The sequence below is a fragment of the Mesocricetus auratus genome, unplaced genomic scaffold, assembly GCF_017639785.1.
Source record: "Mesocricetus auratus isolate SY011 unplaced genomic scaffold, BCM_Maur_2.0 Super-Scaffold_100694, whole genome shotgun sequence".
Taxonomy (NCBI): Eukaryota; Metazoa; Chordata; class Mammalia; order Rodentia; family Cricetidae; genus Mesocricetus; species Mesocricetus auratus.
The window spans coordinates 4,836,019-4,855,161 of NW_024429268.1; the positions used below are offsets into that span (position 1 = coordinate 4,836,019).

General features: G+C 49.1%; 1 protein-coding gene across 1 annotated transcript in view; it reads right to left on the bottom strand.

Annotated features, from left to right (window-relative positions):
• Positions 1 to 16,592, bottom strand: part of Clcn1 (chloride voltage-gated channel 1) — a 30,502-nt gene extending 13,910 nt beyond the window's left edge. Inside the window, exons 1-12 of the mRNA XM_005083075.4 lie at positions 16,322 to 16,592; positions 13,142 to 13,262; positions 12,570 to 12,701; positions 11,870 to 11,998; positions 11,550 to 11,683; positions 10,305 to 10,382; positions 9,116 to 9,194; positions 3,695 to 3,820; positions 3,317 to 3,401; positions 2,988 to 3,089; positions 2,451 to 2,535; positions 2,095 to 2,244 (exon numbers count right to left, since the gene is read on the bottom strand). Coding sequence (XP_005083132.1) covers positions 2,095 to 2,244; positions 2,451 to 2,535; positions 2,988 to 3,089; positions 3,317 to 3,401; positions 3,695 to 3,820; positions 9,116 to 9,194; positions 10,305 to 10,382; positions 11,550 to 11,683; positions 11,870 to 11,998; positions 12,570 to 12,701; positions 13,142 to 13,262; positions 16,322 to 16,507 — 1,407 coding nt within the window. The 5' untranslated portion in view covers positions 16,508 to 16,592. The remainder of the gene's footprint in view (positions 1 to 2,094; positions 2,245 to 2,450; positions 2,536 to 2,987; positions 3,090 to 3,316; positions 3,402 to 3,694; positions 3,821 to 9,115; positions 9,195 to 10,304; positions 10,383 to 11,549; positions 11,684 to 11,869; positions 11,999 to 12,569; positions 12,702 to 13,141; positions 13,263 to 16,321) is intronic.
• Between the last annotated feature and the right edge of the window lie 2,551 nt (positions 16,593 to 19,143).

The window sequence follows — 19,143 nt, forward strand, 5'->3', positions numbered from 1 at the left end:
CTGTGACGTTCTGTACAGCTGAGGACTCTGCTAGCAGGAGCACCATCACTGGTGTAACCCTGTGACCTTTGATGTCCAGAACGGTGAGCCCAAAATATGCTTTTCCTTATATGGTAGACCCTTCCTTGGACATTTAATTATCATAACAAAAATAGATGGATATAAGTACTTTTATATTTTAATTTGGCTACATGTTCTATTTTTCACATTTGGAAAAAAATAAGAGTACTGTTGTAAGTCCAATGATTAGGCAAAAAAAAAAAATGCTGGGAAGCAGGGGCTGATAAAACTGAATTTGCAGCAGGGAATACTTTTGTAATTAGAAATATTAAAGAATATTGTAGACCTTGTGCAAACTGTTGGGCTTGAAATATAGCCCAGAATGTGTTTCTTTTCCTTATACACTTACAATATGAATGTTCTCCAGGCTGCAATTCAGTGAGAAGTTAATTATAGTGACATACAGATGAGCCTTTCTATACCATCCAAGTGGGGTTCTGGAAATAAGCTTGACTTTGTGAAGATACATAGCTAGAAATCTGGAGATGTGGGTAAGGAGTAAGTGTTGAAAAAAATATTTTTATTTTTAGAAAACTTTTCAAAATCTTGACATTTTAACAGTCTATATGACCCCAAAGGTAACATACAGATTAGACCAAGCTCTATCATTACCAGATCACAGATCCTGAAATAACACCAAAACACAGACTAGGTTACTGTAGATGGGATTACGGGCGTGACAGGTAAGTCACAGCCCATGTGTTAGTGCTCATGCTATAAATCTCAGCATTCAAGAGAGGACAAGTTCAATGTTACCCTGAGTTACAAAATAAGACCTTACTTTACTCCCTATGTTCCCCCAAAGCTCAGCCAGTATAGAAAGCCAAAACTTATAAATTAGAGAATATGAGAATTATAAATAAAAGTCTAGATATCAAATCCCTAACAAGATTCTTGGGATATCTTTACAAAAAAATTGTCACATATCTTAAAGAAAGAAACAAAAAGGGTAAACTATGGATGCTATAGATTCAGTAAGTCCACCTGCTATCTTTAATAATAATATTATTGAAAAGTACATCGACAGGCAGCAGCAAAAAACAGGGAAATGTAAAATTAGCCAAAGGCCAGTGACCAAGAGTTATGTGCTTGTCATATGCTGCTCCATGGCATGTATTGAGTAAACTAATTCACTGTATTATAAGGACAGTATCGATATATTAGTGATCTGCACTCCTATACAATACAGAGTCACAAAAGCATTACAAATAAGAGCTAGGTGTTGAAAAGCATGAGAGTTTAGGCTGGACAGAGATATCCACACTTTAGGCATGCTATTAGCAAAAGAGCAAACATCAGAAAGGAAAAATAGACAATCAACAGGTATAATATAAGTCACAACAAGGTTTGGAAATTTAAAAAATCGTTGTGTAGGGTAGTAATATGAAGCATCTACATTCATGATTTGGGATGGACAGATCTGAAACAGAAAGGATATAAAAGCTATTTACTCTTATTTTCTAACTAGTAAATGTTAGGAAAAACTGTCTAGAAAAATCCTTGTACTCTCACGGCCTAAGTGGAGAATAATTACATTTGTAAGAATTATTTATACTCATTAGTAAGGCTGATTTGGTATTTCATCACCTTCAAATTTCTAGATAAGAGATAAAAGAGTTGAGTAGTAATCACCTGAAAGTGAATAGTAGATCCATGGAGATTAAGTATCTAATTATCTAACACATGGGAGGAATTTGGTTAATTGGTCTGGGGTTCTTTACACAGTTATCTATAATGCTAAACTCTACCTTGCTCAAATTTACTTGACTGCTTTGATGCCTTAAAAAAAAATAACAAGTAGAACTACTAGAAGACTTGTTAGAGTCATGGCAAGCATCACTAAGTTGACATGAATGGGGCAATTAAACTACACCGTGGGGTTCATTTTGATAGACAGGCTATTTACGCTGTGGTTTCCTCCTGGTTTCTGTGTAGGTTGGCCGGAGGCCAGATGAAGTTCTATCCTTCCTGTACAAGGTCTGGGCTCCTCTCCTGAAAACAGAAGCGTGGAGGAGCTGCCACGGGGCAGAGTACCTTCATGATGAAGAAGAGGAGGATGATGATGACCACGTTGACCTGGGGGTGAATCCACACAGCTGACTGGCCCAGGCTTTGGGGGTCCCCTATGTGCTTTACCCACGTGTTATTGTCAAACAGCGTACTGATGGCTTCACGGGGCATCAGCTGTGAGGGGAGAAGCAGAGGAGCCAGGTTTTCCAGCCATGAACTGTGTTAGAGAACTCATCCCCAGCCTTTCTCCAAGAGAAAGTCTACCCTTGGATAAGACTCCATAAGCCCCGAGTCTGAGCAGCAGCCCCACCCTTGGCTTCAAGTCCCAACCCCACAGGTGTGACCTAACCCCCTGCTCTCACAACGCCCCTAGAGCTGACCTCTCCAGCCATGAATTGACCCATTCCTGGTGGAAAGGTCAGTGAGGCGATGACAAGGGTGACAATTGCGGGATACAGCAGGCGGCTGGAAAAGAAACAGGGTTAACGCTATCCCCCACTTAGTCGGCACACGATGCGTCCACACTCAGCCATAGCCTTCCACTCTCTCAGAGAAGCGTATTCTCTCTGCCAGGAAGGTAACCACTCGGGAAGAGCCAGCATGGCGAGCCCCTACCAACAATATCAGGGCTCCCGCAGCTGCACATAGCTCCACCGAAAGCAGTGGTTCTCGACTCTTCGATATAGTTCCTCACGTTGTGGTGACCCCCCCCCAAGCGTAAAATTATTTCACTGATACTTCATAACTACAATCTTGCTGCTGTTATTAACTGTAGTGCAAATATCTGACACGCAGGATCTCAGATCCACGCGTTGAGGACCGTTGACCTCAGGGGACCTAAAGCCCCACCTCCAGGATGAACTGCTGGGGGACGTCAGATGGTAAGTGGGCAGGGCAGGGGAAGGGCAATGACTCACTGCTTAGCAAGAAACTGGCTGAGAGCCTTGTGCTTTCGGACACCAAGCATGACCTGACGATGCAGATAAACGAAAACAGCTCCCAAGAACCCACAGCAGATCCTGCGGGCGCAAGACACAGGGCTTGAAGCTCTGAGCCACGCTGCAGGGACAAGCGCCCCCCACCCTCCCTTTCTACCAGCGGCCTCACGGTTGGTTCATGCTTTTACTTACACCCTCCCTCCACGGCTTATCCCGGCTCTAGTCCGTCCCCCCATCCCCACCCCACAGCAAGTCCACAATCAACCCCACCCCTGCTCCCCACACCCGGAAAGAGGGGTCCCACTGACCCAATGACAGCAAAAGCTGGAAGTTCCTTCAGGTCAAAAGGGAAATCCATTCGGAAATTGGTTCTGAATAGAGCGGTAATGGTGACTGCAGGGCATGAGAAGGGGAGCGTTGTGGGTGGGACTCACGGGAAGCCACAGGTAGGGCAAGAGAGGTCACGCTCAAGTGTCTTCCCTTCCTTCAGCCCCCGCCTCTTCTCTTTTTCCCACCCGCGTCTTTCCGTGGTTCCATGATGAAACCCTTCCCTATACCCCAGGCCTCAGTCCCGCTTCCCAGACGGCACCATCCGCTCGCCCCATTCTGGAGGGCTCCGGGTGTGCTCTCTGCTGCTTCGCCATCACCCCCAAGCCACACCGCCCCCACCGGGGCCTCCCCCTTACCGGCATCCTTGTTCCACACCGCCAGGACCCGGAATACAAAGGCACTGAAGGTGGCCGCGAAGAAGCCTCGCCAGTAATTTCGGACGGCAAAGTAGGTAGAGGTGACCTCGATGCTGAACAGCACCCCTGGGGGGGGGGGGGAGCAGGTCAGGCGCCCACCCTCCCACGCCTCCCACTGCTGGTCTGGGAGGGGCCAGTGGGAAAGCTGTACTTTCTTGTTGCTCCTTGCAATAAACCACACACGTGCCTATGGAAGGTCCCCACCCCACCCCACCCGGCCCCAGACCAATGAGCTACAGAGAAGACAGGAAATGGACAGGCTCTTAACTCCCAAACTTCAGGCTCAAGTATCTGTGCACTTAAAGGACTGAATGGGGTTCACAGCTGTCAACTATCCAGGGAGACTCGTGGACAACCAAATCAGTTCTGCAGAAATATTAAAATGAAGGAAGGTTCCGGAGCAGGTGGACAGCGCTGCTGACAGAGACCTCAGGATCTGCATATTCCTTGACGCCCTCTTCTGCTCCAGAAAAACAGATCGGGGCATTGTGCGAGCTTACTGAATTCAGTACTCCGGGCAAAGAAAGCAGAGCCACTCTAACAATAATAAGGACTATGCTTATAAAATGGGGCGGGCCCCCAAGGACGGAAGCCAGGACAGCCAAGGCGGGAAGAAGGTAAACCATCATGCTGAGACAGGTGAGAGAGATACAAGGGAAGCTGGCTGCTAGTCGCCGGTTCTTGTTCTGAGGGGAGATGCGCAAGCAGGAAGTGAGGAGGAGGAGCATACACACCGGAAGAGCTGAGCCAAAGGAAGCGATGCTTATGAAGCCATAAAAGCACCATTTGAAACAGCAAAGAAAAGAAGCCGCCCGCACGCCTTAGGATAAGGGAATTGATCTCTCTAGGGCACCAATGACATTCCTAAAACTTGGCTAAGTCTCATCCACAGCAAACAGGAGAGAGAACTGAGGTAGGGGACATGAGGACCAGCCCTGGAGGAAAAACAAAACAAAACATGAACAAGGCTTGGTCTTTTTCTTTTTCCACAGGGTAAATTGTTGGTCTGTTCAAGGCCAGCCATCGCCTCCCTCTTCTGACAGCAGCTAACACAATAGGAGTTCTCTTCCTCCAGTCTGTAGTCAAAAGTCACATCTCTTGAATCCTTTTTGCAGGGGACAGTGATTAGTCACATTGAGTCTACATACCAAGAAGACGGTAGTGGGGTGCCGCTGTCTCCTTGAGCCAAAGCTGTGTTTTGGCAGAGGGTTTTCCCTGTGTCTCCTCTGGAATGCCGCTTCCTTGTCAAGGAAGATTCATTTCTCATGCTACTCTCCTGGCATTTCGGGTTATTCTATTTTCCACTTTCAGATCTGTCTATACTGCTGAGTTTCCCTGGGATTAGAGGTTCCTAAGTCCCAGCACAGTGGTAAGTGCCCATTTGGGGCTCAATGCCTGTGTTGGGATGGGCAGGAGAAAAGAGGAGACGGAAGAGGAAAGAATACAGCAGGGGAATTTCAAAGAATGGAGCCAAGGGGGCTGGAGATATTGCTCGGTGCTTAACAGCACTGACTGCTCTTTCAGAAGTCCCAGGTTCAATTCCCAGGACCCCATAGCAGCCCATATCTGCCCGTAACTCCAGCTCCAGCGGATCTAACACCCTCACACAGACATACATGCAGGTAAAGCACCAATTTACATAAAGTAAATATAAGTAAATCATGCCTGGCAGTGGTGGCACATGCCTTTAATTCCAGCACTCACGAGGCAGAGACAGGCAGGTCTCTCTGAGTTTGAGGCCAATCTGGTCTACAAAGCGGGTTCCAGGACAACCAGAGTCACACAGAGAAACCCAGTCTCAGAAAAAAAAAAAAAACCCTAAGGGGAGAAATCCACAGTAGGAATCAGGTGGAGTGGGCCTCTCTCCCTTGGTTTGCCATAATAAAAGTAAAATCAGCTTTACTTTGTTCGGGTGCCATTATGTAACTTCTATGTTACAACCACCACCCCCCTCATAGAGACCTGGCAGGCTCTTCTGAAGCAGTCTGAGTGTCAGAGTGTGATCAGGAGCGAGAACTAAGTTTCCTATTACCTGAGACAAGCATGAGGTGTGCTGCTAAGAGAGAGCTTTAAAAACAGCTGCTAGCCAGCGGTGGTGGCGCACGCCTTTAATCCCAGCACTCAGGAGGCAGAGGCAGGTGGATCTCTGTGAGTTCGAGGCCGGGCTGGACCGACAGCCTCCAAAACAGCACAGAGAAACCCTGTCTCGTAAAACCAAAAAATAAATAAATAAATAAATAAATAAATAAATAAATAAATAAATAAAAACAGCTGCTAGCCACTCCGATGCCTTCGGTCGGGAACACTGCTCTCTCTCTTTTCCACTCTGGGTTCCTTCTCTAGTTTCTCTTCTTGCTCCCACACCTCTGCCCTTCTGAAGACATCGACTGCTCTTGGTCCCTATCTCCTGCTACTTGCAGACGTAATTTCTTTCTGTTTCATTTATGCCTGTGGTATCAATCACGGACACGGGCTACCGATTAGATTTAGCTCAGTCCCTGGACTGTAGACTCATCTAACTAGCTGCCTACTTTATATTATCTGGCCACGCCACAGGAACTCTAAACTCAATATCCTCCGAGCAAAATATGCTCACGCCCCCTCCAGATCCAGTTAGCTTCCCGTGTCCTCTTCATAGGCACGAATATCACTACGCTATCGACTGCGTTGCCGGTGCTGCGAGCATGGATGTTGGCGGAGAACTCCCTCTCCTCCCCTCATGTAAAAATTAGCCAACCCGCAGCATCGATTTGACTTGATGCCACTTGAATTTCCCAGCCCCTCCTCTGCTGCCCAGTTCTGTCTGTCATCACCTAGCGTCAGGACGATGACAATAGTCTTCTTGTTAATCTTAGATCACTCCTGTTAATCTGCCCTGCACACACGTGCCAAGGGGATTGGATGAGCAGGCCGAGCTAACCATGCCCCTTCCTTGTTTTAAATCCTTCCACGGTTTCACTTCACCCACAACTGTACCTCACAAGGTCAGTCCCATGAGGTGACATAAGTCCTATGACAAGGTGTCTGCAAAGGAGACTTGGTGGGGAATGGCTGTTTGCAGCTACCCTGGGTGTTCACAACGCATCCCGGCATCTCAGGGGTTTTGATAAACTTTGCAGTTCATTAGTTTTTTAGCTATTTATTTATAGTTCTTTTTAACCATGCATTTTCTAATCAATTGGAACTTGCGACGGGTTTTCAACCCTTACACCTACTAGCACCGGGAAGAACTGTGCTCTCTGTAAAACGTATCTGGGCAAACACTCCCCCAGGGGGTAAAACCTGTACTACCCTGCATGACTTGTGCACACCATCAGGATTCAGTCCCACTTATCTGTTCTGAGTCACTTCCTGTTCCACTTTCCTATTCTCCCCCGTACTACCCATTAAGGGCAGATATTGACTTTGGATCCGGTCCATTCTGTTCAGGGTTTTCTTTCCTCCTTGCAGACTCCACTTACTAATGACACCCATAACAAACACTGTCTCTTTCATAGAACTTCTCAGGCACCCCCAGGCTGCTGTGAAGGGTTCCTGCACTTTGCCTAGGAATGGCACAGGGTCATTAACTGCCTGTGATGATCTCTCTGTGCCTGCCTCCTTGAGCCACTTGAGAGTGCAGGACCAACCAACCATGCGGCACAAAATGGAAACAATAGGGCTTTGGTTGTTCCAACAGGATGCTGAATTACATTTCTTTGATTAGCACAAGGAATTAGGAGTTGCCTATGCTGTGAGTAAAAGATCTCAAAACTACATTTTTTCCCTTTCAGTTATTCTGTGTTCATAAAAAGAATCAAGTACTGCCACCTGCAGATAGGTTTGTCATGTGCAGCATAATGTGAACAGCCTGAGCACAGCCCCTTGACTTGCAAGTGCTTAACAATTCCTTGTGTCCAGAACAAACTTTCCTAGGGTGACGTTCCTTCCCATCCTTGTCACAAGACCAGAAAGAACCCATTGGCTCCTCATAAACTGGAGTCCCAGGAAGAGAATGCAGGCTCTCTTCACTTGGACATGTCTCTAACAAAACGAAGACAACCACACACTCTTCTTTCATTTGGAAGGCTAGGGGCAATGTGTGTATAAATACAGGCGTGAGCATCCGACATGCAGAAACTCAGACACACCACCATCCATTGACAGCGGCTGATGACTTGAATGACTGGAGTAGACACCAGAAGTGCAAATCGGATGCCGGTGGTTACACGCACCCTGGGTTTCCTCATGCTGCAGGCTTCCACCATGTGAGGACAAGGCGTAGGGGATATGCTCTCAGTAATTCTGAACTCTCACCCATACATCATTTCTGAGCCACGCCATTTTAGATACCTCGACAACTCATCTATGAAAAGACTAACTCATCACTGAAAAGAGCCTTCTTTAAAAAACAAAAACAACAACAACAAAAAAAACAAAAAAGCCTTCTAGCAGTTTGTTGTCTAAAAAGCACATACCCTGCCGGGCGTTGGTGGCGCACGCCTTTAATCCCAGCACTTGGGAGGCAGAGACAGGCAGATCTTTGTGAGTTCGAGACCAGCCTGGTCTACAAGAGCTAGTTCCAGGACAGCCTCCAAAGCCACAGAGAAACCGTCTCGAAAAACAAAAAACAAACAAACAAAAAAAAAAGCACATACCCTTCCTATAACTGTATTTCTTCAATTATCAACATGAAATTTCATCATTAGAGATTTCAGTGAGTGAGCCATATAATTAATCCCTGCCCTGTTAACATAGCTGCAGCTCAATTTTGATAAGGAAATGATCCCTTTTGTGACTATGTCCTGTAACTAATAGCCCATGATAATATCTTGCCCTTATATGGATAGAAAGAGTAAAACCCACTTGTAAATTGCTGGCATGTCAAGAAACAACTTTCTTGAAAGCTCCTGTAAGTACTTCTCGTTCTAAAGTTCACCATTAGTCTATTACAGTCTACCAAAACCCTAGTGTCTCTGATAAAATACAACAAGAGGTAAGTTTTCCCTTGGAGAAGGAAGTACGCAAAATCTCCCGCTACACAAAAGTAAATGTAAAGCAAAGATACTGGCAATGGAAAAAGGCTTTAGTGTGCGTGGGACGGGGGACGGGGGGGCTGCTGTGGTTCTAATCTCTGGCTCTGTAGGCGCTAACAATGTGCCCTTTCTATAATGCAGTTCTATCAAGCCACACTCACGGTTGTTAAATGGGAATCCACGTAAGATGGTTAGAACAAGGCACAGGGCACATGCCTCCTAAGAGTGGCAGTTCTTGTTATGGTGAAAAATGGTTAATTCAAGATCCCGGTGAAGCTGACCGGAGCCAGGCGTTGAGCAAGGTAAGGCAAATGGGGCCCATGCACTGCGGACGGCGTGGACTTGCCTCCAAGTGGTGTTCCAAAACAGCAGCCAACCCCCACGGCGCAGCCCACTGTCAGGATGTCGGTGTAATAGTACGGCTGCTACTAGGGAGAGAGAGAGAGAGAGACAGACAGACAGACAGACAGACAGACAGACAGACAGACAGACAGACAGACAGGAGAAGGGCAGGGCAGAGAGATGGGGAGAGAATAAGTCGGGGGTGAGAAACAAAGAAGAAGGAGAGGCCTACATCACAGGAGTAAACGTGTTCCCAACATCCCTTTGGTTCTACGGGTCGGGGGAACTCAATAAGTATGGCAACCAAGAAGTGACCGCACACGCTCAAGGCCAACAATCGAAAACAAACCAAGGAAAGGTGTTAAGTAAGTAGATGTCAGGCAGGCAAATGGACAAGTAATGACCACACAAAGAGGGCCTTGAGGATAAGCAGCAAGAGGCAGGCAAGGACTCTTACTCCCAACCGAACAAAGTAGTGGTAACGCCTGCAGGAAAAAGCAGCGGTGTCAAAAGAAACACTCCGCTCTCTAGAAGAAGCACATGGGCCCCTGGAGACCACAGGCTACAATCCAGTCACTCCCTGGCTGCCCACCCATCAGTCCCTTCGGTGAGCACGGCCCCTCTGCCCAAAAGCTAGAGCAGGCCCCCACCACCCCTCCAAGTCTGGCTCAGGCAACCCGAGTAGGGAGGAAGTGAAACTTGCCTCCGACAGGGGCTGCGAAGCAGCATCCCACGCCCACTGCACAGGCTGGCGCCAGGAGATCAAGCTGCCCAGGCACGGTCTGCAACAGAGAAGCACTTCGGGCAAGGCAGGTGGCACGGGCGGGCGGCATAGCGTGTGAACCAGGGTGGACGGGGGTCAGGACAGGGGCGGCGCAGGAGGGGACATGGAGAGGGGCTGACACAGTCGTGTGGGCAGCATGGGGCAGGCCTGGCTCAGGTCACCTCAGAAAGGCACAGGTCAGGAAGGGCTAGACACTAGGAGGACAGACGGAAGCTGGACGGAGGGGATATACGGCTAGGGTCAGCAGGCACCGACACGGAGGACCGGAGCGTGGGTTAGTTCTCGAGATGCCGCCTTCAGCGCCAAGGCCAGCCCAGAGCAGGCAACCCTCCCCAGCTCTCTGCGCACACCGAGGGCTTCCTTCCTTCTACCAGCCAGCCCCTGCTGGGCTATACTGCCTCACCCTTACCTCATAGACACCACAGAACATGGACATAAACTTGCTCAGGACGGCGGCGCAGATGCTAGCAATATGAACAAAGGGACCCTGCAGGAAAACAGGAAAGTCGGGCATCAGGGATGGGAGAGAAGCATGGAGACTCACTCCACTGAACCAGAAGTTCCTGCTCCAAAGCCCGGGGCTAGGTGACGGGAAGAGCGGAACCAGACGAAAAGTTCTGCCCTAAAGGAGACTCATCCCAGGGAAGAAGAGACGATAAAACAGTGCGTTTTCAGATAATGCCAAGGCTAGGAAGCAAACAAAGAGGTAGGATGTGGGGGAGAAGGTGTCATTCCCTGGCCAGTCACCACCCGCGTTAGCGCCTTCGGTGATAATCACAGGAGCGAGTCTACGGGTGCCAGGCGGAGAGTGTCCTAGGCAGAGGGAACAGCGAACTCAGGGGTCCCGAGTGGACAAGCATGGCATGATGAGAAGGTGGAAAAAAAGCCTCGTCATTCAAGCACAGAGGAGCAGCCAGGAGGTGAGGTTGGAGACTCGGACAGGCAGGAGGAGGTAGGTCAGCCTGGGAGTGAAGATCTTATGTTAATTAAGTGATACGGCAAGCTCTCGAGACCATACAGAGGTCAGACGTGTCCGACTGCGTTTCGAAGGACGCTTTGGCTGCTGTGTGGAAGGCTGATGGAGAGGAGAGTTCACACAGGGATGGAGCTGGAGGAGCCTCGTTGTCACCTCCAAGAAAGAAGACTCAATGTAGGTCTCGGCTTCCTCACGTCGAAATAGGCAGAAACCCAAGGACCGTGCTGACTTCGAGGCTAGCCTGGCCTACATGTAAGTTCCAGAACGAGACTATCTCAAGCAAGCAAACAGCCAGACACAGAACAAAAATAAGTAATAGATAAATGAAAAATAAATAATACAAGGAGAATGGTTCAGGTTACGTACAGGGTTGGTGTTTTCTAGGGATACTCTGGTTGTCATAATTGGGGCCTGCTACCGGTGTCTCTGGTTAGAAGCCAGGGATAACGCTAGCCTCCCACAGGGCCCAGAGCAACATCCCTCTTCCCAGCAGAGTTTTCCAACCCCTAACCATACTTATGTCCAGGTGGAGGGGCTGCTGTAAGGTTAGCCCAGCTTGTACAGTCCATCCCCAACTCCAGGGTGAGGAACGGCCAAGGCTTCCCCTTGTTACTGCTCTTTGGCCTCTGCCGAGTCCAGTCAGCTCTCCCAGCCCTTCTCTAAGCTACACAGACCTACCTCTTTTCCCACAGGGATGCCACTGCCCAGCCCAGCCGTTAAGGCCACCACCTTGGCTACAAAGGCCTTGAGTGTGAGGTATTCCTTCAAGACAACACCACGAAGAATTGTTTTCATCTCAGGTATTCCAGAGCCTAAGAGGGTTAAAAAAAAAAAAGGATAACACACAGGTTTGAGCTAGAGTTTAAAAGGGAGAAGAACGTAGAGATGGGGAAAGGGATAACCATGTTGAGGCCTCCAAGGAGTCTGGAGGGTGGAGGGAATTCAGGGTAGGAGGTCTGTAAGAAGCCAGACTGTGTCGTCCCACAGAAAGCACTCACCCACAGCCTGTGGAGAGATGAGCTGGCAAAAGAGGGCACTGAAGAGGATGAGGATAAGTGGGAAGGTGACCCAGGCCAGGTACTGCAGGGGAAGGCTGGGCTGCATCTGGGCATAGGTCCACTTGTAGGCTGCGGGGACAGGAACACATAACCTGGGGCAGTCAGAGCTCAGGAAAGGACAGTGAAAACTGTCTTACCACCGTGCCAGCTTGCCCTCACGCCCCTGCTCCTCTTATTTGCCTGGCCCCAGGAATTCCCTCCACTGCACATGCAGGAACTCCCCTGAGTTGAGCCAGGTGATTGATTATCTGTTGCCCAAGTCCCCCTCTGGCAGAGAGGCAGCTGGTGGCTGTTGTGCATATCACCGTTGAGTAAGAGGCTGTAGCACCTGGCTAGAGGCCAGAGGTGTCCACTGACAATCGAAGGGACTCCCGAGACTCGCATATCTCGTGACGAAAATGGGGAGAACCCTGGGAAAGTTGACCCCCTCTTGAGGGACACTCACAGTTTGGGTAGCAGTTAGCGGGAAAGGCGTGGGTGGGGATTCGGTTCTCCTAAGTTTAGTTTTAATCTGGAGTCAAAGTTACGCTTGACCACTCACGAGATACCTTAGAACCCAAACACACCTGGGTGTAGGCAAAGAGCTCAGAAACAGTTCCAATATGGAGAAGGCAGGGGCAACAGTCCCGGGAGAACCTACCCTGAAGGCTCTTGGCGCTAACGTAGTCCATGCACCAGCTGACCAGAGCCATCAGTAGGCCCAGGAGCACAAGGAAGATCCAGTCCTCCCCCAGCTTCCTTCTGACGACCTGTCCCAGGCGGTGGACACAGTCTAGGAAGAGAGAAGGGTAAATGAGGGGGGAGGCAGCTTTCTAGTCATCTCTTGGGGAGCGGACTGAAGAGTGGACGTTGGAGTCGTCTGTGCGTTAGTCATTGGACACCTCTTTACATCTCTGCCAGGTGCTGTGCTTATCCTGGCCAGAAAGCCCTATGGCTGCAATCCCCACGGATACATGGATTTCCATGTAAAGCTAGTTTCCTTCTATTGGGAAAGCAGAAATAAGGCAAAGAACTAAGGGGGTGGGGTGGATATGCCTTTCGCTTACTCAAAAGAGGGCTTTGGAGCTTGTGTGTGTGTGTGTGTGTGTGTGTGTGTGTGTGTGTGTGTGTGTGTGTGTGTGTGTTGGGAAATGTGTAATGGGAACATCCAGGTTATTCTCCCAATCCCTGTGCCTCCTATTCCAGATTCCTTTAATTCTCAGTCCCCGTCACCTTGACATTTAGAATAGTGGTCCTCATCCAGGCTGTTCACGGTGGAACTGGAGCCCATCTTCTTGGGCATCCCCCCGTCTTGCTCCTTGTAGGAATAACTTTCCTTGTGGTGGCCATATATCTGTATGGGGTAAAGGATGGTCAGTGTCTACCTTGTTGAAGAGTCAGAAAGAATACAGGAGACACCATTATGTAGACATAGATTTACGGAGCAAAGAGGAAATGGTCTGAATCTGGCATTGAAGGTTGCTTCAGGGTACCTTATGGCCATCACTTCTCTCATATCTTTACCGTCCATTTACAGATGCCTATTATCGTCCTGTTTCTCATACAGTTTCATACATTTCCCCTAACCCAGGCACACCAGCTAACTTCTACTTGGAAGTAAAGGTACTAAGAACTGCACGGAAATCATAATTTTCATGTATCACCCATGTTCTGCGCGTCTCTATATTCTCCTGGCACCCCTGCATTGACTTCCTACCTCAGGGTACCAACCTAGACAAAGAGAGGCCACACTAACCTAGCTAGAGACAGGCTTTATGTTTTCACAGGGCTAGAGGGTGACTGCTTGCATTCTGCCCTGCGATGCCTGTCCGCCTTGAGATGCTTGGCCTCCCTATTAAAATTGTACAAAGCCCACCCAGCTCACATTCCAGAGCTTGTAGACACAAACAGGAACTGGGTCCAAGAAGGTGATTTAATCTACTTCCCAAAGTGAGCTAACTTGTTGGATCCTACCAACAAGTGAAGGGGTGCATCCCTGAACCCACATTGGCATTTGTGCCATGAAGGATATGAGTGCTAATAATTTCATGCTGCCCCCCTCCCCACATCCTATACTAATCCATCCTCTGGGTCCAGGGTCAGGCCAGGCCATGTGGCTGATTCTGGGAGAGCCTGGGTGGAAGAGATCTTATTTCACAATACGAGCAGCAGTTTAATGTTGCGGTCCCGAGCAGGCACATACTAATAATTATCCTGCTCAAACTCAAACCGTGAGCCAGAGACAAAAATTACTCCCAGCTGGGCCCGGTAGCGCACACCTTTAATCCCAGCACTGTGGGGGCAGAGATTCTCTGAGTTTGATGCCAACCTGATCTACATAGAGAGTTCCAGGTTAATCGGGGATCGTAGTAAGATCCTGTGTCAAAAACAAACACACCCAACAAACCAGGAAATACTTCCACTGAGGATCAACTATTGGGGTCGCCTAAGCACTCTGAGTTGTGGACTGGGAGAAATGAGGAAACAGTGTGCTCTCTTCCAACACCCAGGCTGGGAAAACACTGTAAGAGCCAGATGTATTCTGCTGGTCCAGCAGTAACCACCACACTACGGCATGTTTAGAGGGGACTGAGAAATCAAAACCAAAACGTACAAGGGATGAAATGTCTGCAAGTGTAGAGTCCTCTGGTGTGTGCAGGGCGGAGGGTGGGAATGAGGGTCAGAACCATCCTGACAAAATGCTAATGACTGCTGCATCCTGGGAGCTCATTATGACATCCTGGCTTCTGTGTAAGTACGGTACTTTCCCTCGCAAGTATCAGACAAAGAAAACACCGCATTCCTGCTTGCTTTCAAGGCACACTGGGATCTGGATGAACCCTGCTCCCAAACTAACTTGCCATTCTTTCCTAATTGAAGCATGAGTTCCTTTAGCCAAGTGTCCCGTCATCAGAAAGTGCCTTAACCAGCCAGGTGGTGCTGGTGCATACCTATCTATAATCCCAGCTCTTGGGAGGTAGAGGCCAGTGGATCTCTGTAAGCTTGAGGTCAGCCTGGTCTACACAGCAAGTATAGCAGAGGATAGCCAAGGCTACATAGAGAAACCCTGTCTTTAAAAACACAAAAAAGAAAAAATGCTCTAATTGGACCTTTGCTCAAGTGGCCAGCCTGCCTTCTCCAGAAATGACCAGCACTAGAGGAAGGAGGAGCTGCCTCTTTCGGTCCTCTCAACACACCTCCCTCCCCACTGTGAACCTACCCTTCTCAACTGCTCAGAGAACGGATCCCTCTTGCTGACACTCCCACACAGCCTACTTCCAGGTTCTCACCCTGACTCAGAACCACAGCGCTGTCAGAAAAACCCTTCCGAGGTCTGATCTTGTTCCCACCGACCCCCCTTTCCATTCGGTCCCATTCTGCATTCTCTGTAGTGAAGAGGCACACTTACTTATGTGAATGGTGACTTGTAAGTTCCTCAAGGCAATTTCACCTCCCCTGTCTTGTGCCCACCCCCATTTCTCTTCCCTTAGTTGTCCATACACCACTGATCCCCCAGCCTTGGGTGGCAATTGCCTCTGGGCACAGTTGTGCACTTTCCTAAGTGACAGAAATCTTACATTGCTTTATAATTAATTAATGTGTGTGTGTGTGTGTATGTATGTTTGTGTGTGTGTGTGTGTGTGTGTGTGTGTGTGAGAGAGAGAGAGAGAGAGAGAGAGAGAGAGAGAGAGAGAGAGAGAGAGAGAGAGAGAACCTGTAGGAGTGTGTTCTTTTCCTCGTGGGTGGGTCCCAGGAATTGAACTCAATTTCTCAGGCTTGGAAGCTACTTACTGAACCATTTTGTTGGCCTTTTAACAATTACAAGGACACCCCCCAGAAACAAGATCCCAAGGACTCATACAAGCTAGGTAAATGCTCCACCAGAATTCTACCTCCAAACCCTTAAAACTTGTCACCATTTCTGTGCTCACTTTAATACTGGTCACTGATGACTGATAAATCACTCACTGTTTTCCCTGCTAGTCCTGGTGCCTTCCTCCTGTCTTTTGTGGAAGTGTGTGTGTGTGTGTGTGTGTGTGTGTGTGTGTTTATGCAAGCATTCTACAGGGCATCCACGGGGTGGAGAAACCCCATGCTGTCTGCACGTGGGTGTGGGCAGAGGAGATCCTCATAGCATTTCAGCTCTAGAGAACCACTCTCGTTATACAAGCATGTAAGCATGCCCTCTACACTGTGTTACCATGAAGGCGGCTCTGCTGGCTTCCCACACGCTATTTGAAAGTGCACACAAGCTTTAATACGCCAAGCTCAGATCTTTATAAACACATATTTTGAACACATTTACCGTTTAACCTTCAAAAATAAATGCCATTCCCCCTTGCACCTAACTCCCAATTTTCAGCAACCCTTGGCCCCCACTGACACTGTTCCCCTCCAGGGCACAGACTTTACCTGTGTCGGGTGGGCATTGTGCCTGGGACCCATGTCCTTTCGGGGCCGGTGCTGAAGGCCCCCATTCTCTGAGGGCAGTCCATAGCTGGTGCAGTGTTCAAACGGCATGTACTGGTACTGGGGGGCACTACCCCACCAGTTTTGTTCACCCCCATGCTGCTGGGACTGGGATTGGGACCGTTCCATGCGTCCAACCCCCAAGCCCCAGCCAGGCCTTTGGCCTGCTGGCTCCCTATCTCTCCCCAGGAGCTCCTTAAGCCTCTGCTTTTGCCTGTCCCCAAGGCGTCTGGGGCACCATGCCCACCTCCAGCTATTTATAGCTGCCTCTCCATCACATGACCCCTCCTCCGCCCCCCCCCACCGCCACATCTGATCCCCCTGGGGTCGAAGCAGGTGTGAGTGCAGTGTGGGGGTTGGGGGGTTAGGATGAAAACCTATGGGACAGTCCAACAGGGAATTCCCTTTGCCAGCCAGCAGCACTGTCCCTTCCCTAGGAGGACTCACAGCTCCAGGTCACTCGTCCCTCTATAAATATCATCAGGACTAGGATGAAAGGTTTCCTAGTGCAGTTTCCAGGCTGTGTGTAGAGCTGAGCCTTCCCTGAAGACCTCGTGGGAGGAGAGGGTAGGGAGAGCTCAATGAAGCCACTCAGGGTTCTGGACAATAGACAGACAGCTCACCTGGGAGAGTAGCCGCCGCCTCTCTGTCATCTCCCCTGGCTGGCTGGTTGCAGCTCAGTTATCTCTTCAAGGTTCTGTCCTCATCCGGACCCTGAACATCTCTGTGGCCAGCTCTCCACACGCATCCCATTCGGAGGATTCTGCCCTTAAGTCTGCCGGAGGCAGCTAAAGACACTTGAGTCCCTTCCCCTGGATGCCACCCTTGTCACCCACTGGGTGTGGGATGTTGTGGGAAGCAGGGGTAACACCCTTGGGTATCTGCAGTATCTCTCGTTTCCCAGACACGCATGTTAGCCCCACCAATAGGGAGGGGCTGAGCTTCCTTCTGGAATGTGGTACCCAAGACAGTTCTACCAGGGTAGGTTAGATAACAGGTGAGAAGAGGAAGTAGGATAGAGTCATAGGGAACTTAATAAACAAGCAATGGAGAAGTAACCTTCTCCTTTCTAGTCAATAAATTAAGCTTGATGAAGAAAGGACAAAGTACTCCATATGGCATTGTGCTTTTCCCATCAATTTCCCTTATCTTTTTTTGTTGTTGTTGTTTAGTTTTTGACACAGGGTTTCCTTGTGTAGCCCTGCCTGTCCTGGAACTCACTCTGGAGACGAGGCCAGCCTTGAACTCGCAGAGATCTGCCTGCCTCTATCTGGAGAATGCTGGGATTAAAGGCAAGCACTTCCTGGCCCATCGACTTTTCTGAGACATTCTTTGCCTATGAGGTCATTATAGACGGAAGTAAGGCAAACTAAATTTAGGATTCACCACCAAGGGGGGTCTCTCTCGGAGGAAGTCCAAGTTCAGGGGTTGAAGGTATGGACGCAAAGTCTCTGGTCTGCAATACGGTTCTGACCTAAGTTAAGTGGAATTTCTCAAGGTGGGAGGCTAGGAATTTAACTAGGAATCTGTGTGGACGTTCACATGAGTACAGGTGCCCATGAGTTCAGAAGAGGTTGTCAGATCCCCTTGCAGGGGAGTTACAGCAACTGAGAGTGGCTCAACATGCTTGTTGGCTGGTCCTCTACAAACGTGGTAAGTTCTCTTGAGCACTGAGCCATCTCTCTGGCTTTTCTTTAAAAAAGAAAAATCACTGTGTGTGTGCGTGTGTTTGTGTGTGTGTACACGTGTGTGAGTGTGTGTGAGTGTGTACACGTGTGTGAGTGTCAGAGAACAATGTTTGGGAACTGAGTCTCTCCTTCCACCATGTGGACTCCTGGGCTCAAACTCAGGTCATCAGGCTGCAAGTAATCCTTCCACGGAGTTGTCTTGCTGGCCTAACAGTCCCATTTCTAGGTGCTGAATTGTCATTTACCAAAGGGAAGCAGACACGCAAAGCTCAGAGAGAAACCGCCTCACACCTGTTAGGATGGCCAACGCCAAGGACAAATGCGGCCAAGTACTGGTGGGGATGCAGAGAAAGGGGAGCCCTTGGGTACCAACGGTGGGAGATGCCGTCGTGGTCCTCACGGAAAGCAGTAAGTCAGAAATGGAACCACTGTGAGACTTAGCAACCCTACTTGGCGTTTCTGCGGAGAAAGGAAAACAAACCACTGTCTCTCGGCTATCTGTTCTCTTTTGTTCACCGTGGCATATTCACAACAGCCCAGAAAAGAGTCACTCCTACGTCCGTCGACAGGCGAAGGCACAAACACAAAGGACTCAGCGTCAAGAGAGGCACTTTCTTTCAGAGAATGGTAAGGACGTCAGACACACTCAAATACCGTGCATGCCGTTTGCACGCAGAATCACAACACGTACAGGGTTGAAGGCCATGGGCCGAGATGGGGCGGGCCCTGGGAGTCCTGGGAAGACGCTGGTCATGGGCACACACCAGTTATTCGGCTCTGGGTTTTAGAGGGGCTGCTAAACGTGGTAGCTACGGTTAGCAACACTGTTCCGTGTGCCTGAAACCTGCTAGGGGTAGGTCTCAAGTGTCCACACATACACATATGCATAATGTGAGGTGATGGGTAAGAACCTGGATCCTGGGGATCATTTCACAAAGCATATCTGCTAGTACACCAGGCTGTGTGCCTTCGCTATGCATACTATTTCTAATGGCCAATTATACGCCAGTAAAGCTGAAAATAAAAGAAAAAAAAACCACCCTTTCTAGAGTCAGCTCTGAGATTGCACGGCTTACA